General features: G+C 48.3%; 1 protein-coding gene across 2 annotated transcripts in view; it reads left to right on the forward strand.

Moving 5' to 3' along the window:
* Nucleotides 1–5000, forward strand: part of LOC126572420 (cyclic AMP-dependent transcription factor ATF-4) — a 15041-nt gene that overhangs the window by 9708 nt on the left and 333 nt on the right. For both annotated transcript variants that reach the window (XM_050231728.1, XM_050231730.1), the window contains one exon: nucleotides 3014–5000. This exon is cut by the window's right edge and continues 333 nt beyond it. In XM_050231728.1, coding sequence (XP_050087685.1) covers nucleotides 3014–4146 — 1133 coding nt within the window. In that variant the 3' untranslated portion in view covers nucleotides 4147–5000. The remainder of the gene's footprint in view (nucleotides 1–3013) is intronic.

Here is a 5000-nt window from a genome sequence, read left to right on the forward strand (position 1 = left end):
ACCATCGTGTATTGTGTCCATAGATGGGTTGTAGTACCTTGCGACTGCGCACCCGCTCACCCGTTGTGCTGGGGTAAGGGCTACTGAGTGGTGAACAGGTTTCCCCCGTTCACATCTGGCCTGCGCACGGACTGGGTGCGTCCAGGAATCTGGATATCTTTTATTTTGAGTTCGAGGGGTTAGCGGCGCTAGCTATTTGTATATCCCGTCTCTGATAGCCCGTATGCTGTTTGTATGCGTCAGAGACGGTTACGTTGCACTACCTGCTAGACAGATAAACCGGGTGCACCTTGCGTGATGAATATTTATTTATCGATAATCCCTCGTGGCCATAGTTTTGTAAGGAATGCATTTAAGTTGCGCTGTATCAAGGGAGGGGAGAGAGAGAACGTAAACGCCATACAATCACCACTTCCCAACACAACAGATGGAGTTCATCATTCTGCTTCAAGATTCAAGTAAAATGATGCTTGAATCGATGGTTGTGTTAATTGAATTACATTGATATATTTTTATTAACTTGTTGTTGCAAGTAGGATGTATAGAATGCAGATTGATTGAGTTAAGAATCCGTGTAGCACGTAATAAGACGTCTGGGAGCTTATAAATCCTTTCTCTTCTTGAACCGTAACCAATAGAAAAGGGAAGAGTATGTGGAGTCCAACTTCCTGATCAGGTTCTTTCTGATAATGCTGGCCAGTAGCATTTATTACATGCGTGCTACGTAGAAATGCTGCCGCTGACCATGGAAGGCAGCAACATGCGCTGATGAGTGGCGGAGCGAGGGACCTTGCACAGTTTGGCGAACTTCAAGTGGCAATGGCATCGACCCGCCTTTGAACTGTCTTCTCGTAAATGCGACAACTCCCGATCTCACACACGATCATTATGCGTGTACGTGCACGCTCCTAAGTCGTCGGCATCAGTTGGCGGACAAGAAATTATCAATGAATTGACCCGTCGGCCTTGCTCCTTTCTATTCCACCCTGAGATGTTTTGCTTTGGCTGGCGTGCGGACGAAATGAGGACTTGCGGCAAGGCTACGCAGCCCCCATAAGTAGGTCACAAGATGGGAATGAGTTGGTCGGGCGAAAGAGGAATTAGAACTGAGCGAACAATCTAGGGCAGAGAGATCTTCTTAGCCAAACGTTAGTGCACCATTTAAGAATTAATATATCGTTCTCTAAATGTTAATGTTACTCGTATTATGGTTAGTTATGCTCTGACCATAGAATCAAACATTCTTGTCCATATTATTCGCAACATCTTTTCGATTGATTTGTGTATAACTGATACTGTCCTATGCCTTGTTTCAATAATAACAAACACTGTAGCTACATTGCCACAGTATAGCCTTGATCACGAAATTCTTTTAAAGCTGTTCGTGATGCTCTATGATCGCATTGATCTGTAGCACAAATATTAAGAACATTCCTCGACGATCATTGTCCTTGTTCGATGCTGCAGCACACTGATAGCGCAGATGGTGTTTGAACCCACCCTACCCGTACATACTGCGATTGATCTTCCTACGAATTATGTCCTTCAGATGATGAGCGGCATCATCATTCGCATGATGGGGGTACGTCGCTCTTCGCGTTGCAGTCATCAGTTCAAGATCGTGCCAAATCAACCACCCCACCCCTTCGTAGCAGAGGCACCCTTATCGGTTGGTGTCACCGATGATAAGCACCGACCACCAGGCAGTGCGAGGTGGCGTGTGTATTGGCTGTTAGTTCGCAGCCGACCGCTAGTGTGCGCTGTAGTGCAGTTAGGAGGTTGAAAAGGACACCAAAGGATAGTGCACGAGGATTGCAGCGCTTTCGATTGCGTGTTTCGATTGTGATCTGTAGAGCGTTAACGAGAAAGAGGAAGTTGCTATCTATCTTATCGCCATACGAAAGTCCCTTCAGGTGCAAGGTTTGGAGTGGGGTAGGAGACACCATCTTCTCGGTGGTGCATTGCCAGAGTTGAGGTCCTGGCGTACACAGCAACCACCCTGCTTACCGGCAACATAAGGATATATTGGGACAACTAACATCATCGTAGATCGGTGCTCGGAAGTCGCGCTCTGCAGACATCATCCACCAGCGCGCTTGTGTCAATGAAGATAAACGTTAACGATCTGCGCGACGGTTGCTTGCCGGGTGTTGGAACACCATTGCTGTCCGTGACGCTGCTGGCATCGTACGGCCGGCGTGTCGCCTGCTGCCGTTGCCTGGGCAGTGGACTTCATCAGATACCTCGCGAACAGTCCCGCGAGCAGCGAAAAAGCCTTACGCTACACATAACCAGCGGCAATGTTTAACTTTTACATGCCCATCGAAGGTAAAGGATAGTAGATCATCTTGTGTATTAGAAGAATCCGTCATCTCCCAGTACGACGATAATTTGGACACCAATCGGGCGGAATTCACTCAGCGAATGGTGCGACATAAGGTCAGATGGCCATACGATCTGCACCTTTGTAGCTCAAACCCGTTGTTATCACCATGTTGACGATATCTCAATTCCGCTGGTCGGGGCTGATTGCATGCTATGCTGTCGTATGCTTTGTATGCGCCTTCGCCGCTACTGGCGTTATCGGTGGTTGGCAACACTGGTTGCATTCATTGATTTCCCAGGTGATTAAGGAGGAAGGGCAGCAGCAACATAGTCTAACACTTTGCCAGAAGAATGAGTGTTTTTTTGGGGACGTTATCAGTCGGTTGGCAGGCATTTGCGTCCGATGAGACACGATAAGAGGTCCGATAGAAAAGAGAGAAGAGAGCGCATGTGTTGCTAAAGGTGTTGGAGGAATCTGGATTTTACCGGTTCTCCAATCGGTATCTGAGGATGTTCTGGATTTTACCTCTAACGACAACTTCAAGACGTTTTTGCGTGTTTGATGTTTGTGGTTTATCTGGCAGTTCGTTTGGAAGTAGAAAATTTGCCATTTACCAACGTCGTGATTGACTGTTTTTGTTTGATGCTTTATTGTAATTGTAATTGTTTTTCGTTCTTTCCATTGTAGATCCCTGGTATGATGATAAACTCAAGCAATCGAGCACGTCGCCACCGCTCAGCGGCTATGAGCCGCTGCCAGCGGTGCTCGAGGAAGCTTTTCAGCCGGAAAAGTCCAAATGCACCGAAGAACTGCTGATGGAGTTCGACTGTGTCTATGGAAATGTTGGGTTAAATCATCTCACTCCGCCACAGACCCCACCGCAGACCTTGTCCTTCGGCGCTGGCGCAGTAGAGGGCAACATTGCCTACCCAGGCCTCCTAACGGTTCCGATCCAGCAGCAACAACAACAGCTGCTACAATTACAACTCTCATGCATCTCGCAGCAGACGCAACAGCAGCACCAGCAAGCGATTCAGCAACAACAGATTGTCTCCTTCCCGATGAATTCTACCGGTTATTACATCGTGGATGAGTATGCCACCACGGTGCAGCAACCACAGCAACAACAGCAGCAGCAGCAGCAGCAGCAGCAAGTACTACAATCAGAACACCCACCGCAGCAAGTTCCAGGACTGACCGGAGCTGAGTACGGATTCTGCGGTACACCAACGTTCACACCGCAGCAGCTGGATGAGGTTATGCATGATCTTGTTCGGAGTGTGCAGCTGGATGAGCAAACGCGCGGACAGCAAACCATCACCGATATTGATGTGATCATCGAAGCGGAGGAGGAGGACGATGATTCGTGCGGTTTCTCGGAGCAGGGCTCAGACGACAGTGGCCGCTGCTCATCATCCGTGTCTCGCTCACCTGCGTACAGCGATTCGGCTGACTCTTCTTACTATGGCTCGTCGTCATTCAGAGGCCAACTGGACAACGATGATGACGAATGGAGCCCGGTAAAGACCAAGAAGCTGAACGTTAGCGGTGGTGGTGCGATATCCAAGAAGCGTACCAGCAGCCGCCCGTACGGGCGCGGCACCGAGGAAAAGAAGTCGCGCAAAAAGGAACAGAACAAAAATGCGGCCACGCGCTACCGCCAGAAGAAAAAGGCCGAGATCGAGGAAATTCTTGTCGAAGAGAGCAAACTGCAAGAGAGGAATGAGGAGCTGAAGAGCAAGTCGGCCGATCTGAGCCAAGAGGTACGCTGTCTGAAGAAACTGATGCGTGAATTGTTTCAGGCCCGGGGATTAATCTAAGGGCACAGTGAAGCAATCTCGTGAACTGACGTTTGTACTTTGGATGCATTCTTTCCCACAACTCAAAAACTCAAAAGTCAGTTCGACTCAATAAAACGAACTATCAGGTCCCACTATCATGTGATCTCTTGAAAGATAGATATCCGCGATCAAAGAATGGAAATTATTGCAACAAAATACACATATTACCTTGCGTACCTTTTAGTAGACTGTAGGATTCTTGTCGATTGCGTAGGTGACACGAAAGAATGCTAGAGACGGATAGCCGGTGGGTGGGGAGTATAACTGCTCCATTCGAAGCTGTCCAGCATTCACTCTGCAACCTTTCATGCATTGTAGTTTTAAAGCTCATAATCTAGTGGTTGTTTATTCGGCATCCAACGTCAAATATTTGGATTTCTCTCTCTCTCGGAAATATTCTTTCTCGTGCCTGTTCATTCCTTTCGCTGCAGTAGAGCGAGTTGTGCCGCATCCGATTGCGTAGAAGAAAGCTAACAATTAGCGACGATCGAGCGTGGAATGGAGGGTTGTCGGCTAGCGTGCGCCATGGATAGCCAGTGTGTAGACACAGATGATGTTCAGAGAGGTGTGTCCACACATGTTCGAGCAACATCTGCTGCTCCTCTTTCGATTATTATCATTGCGGTTGGTCGTACGGATAGTTTGACCTTCGGAATCGGATTTGTGCGACGCGAATGTACTTGCAATTTTACGGATAAAGCCCCTCACCTATGTAAGAAGCGCGCACGGACAAGAGCTAGACCGCGTGGAAGAATGTTCGCGTATGACGTTCAGATTCGAGGCTGGACCAAAGCTCTGCGAACAGACCGTTCCACCCGGGATGGGCCTCTTGT

This window comes from Anopheles aquasalis, chromosome 2 (assembly GCF_943734665.1).
Source record: "Anopheles aquasalis chromosome 2, idAnoAquaMG_Q_19, whole genome shotgun sequence".
Lineage (NCBI taxonomy): Eukaryota > Metazoa > Arthropoda > Insecta > Diptera > Culicidae > Anopheles > Anopheles aquasalis.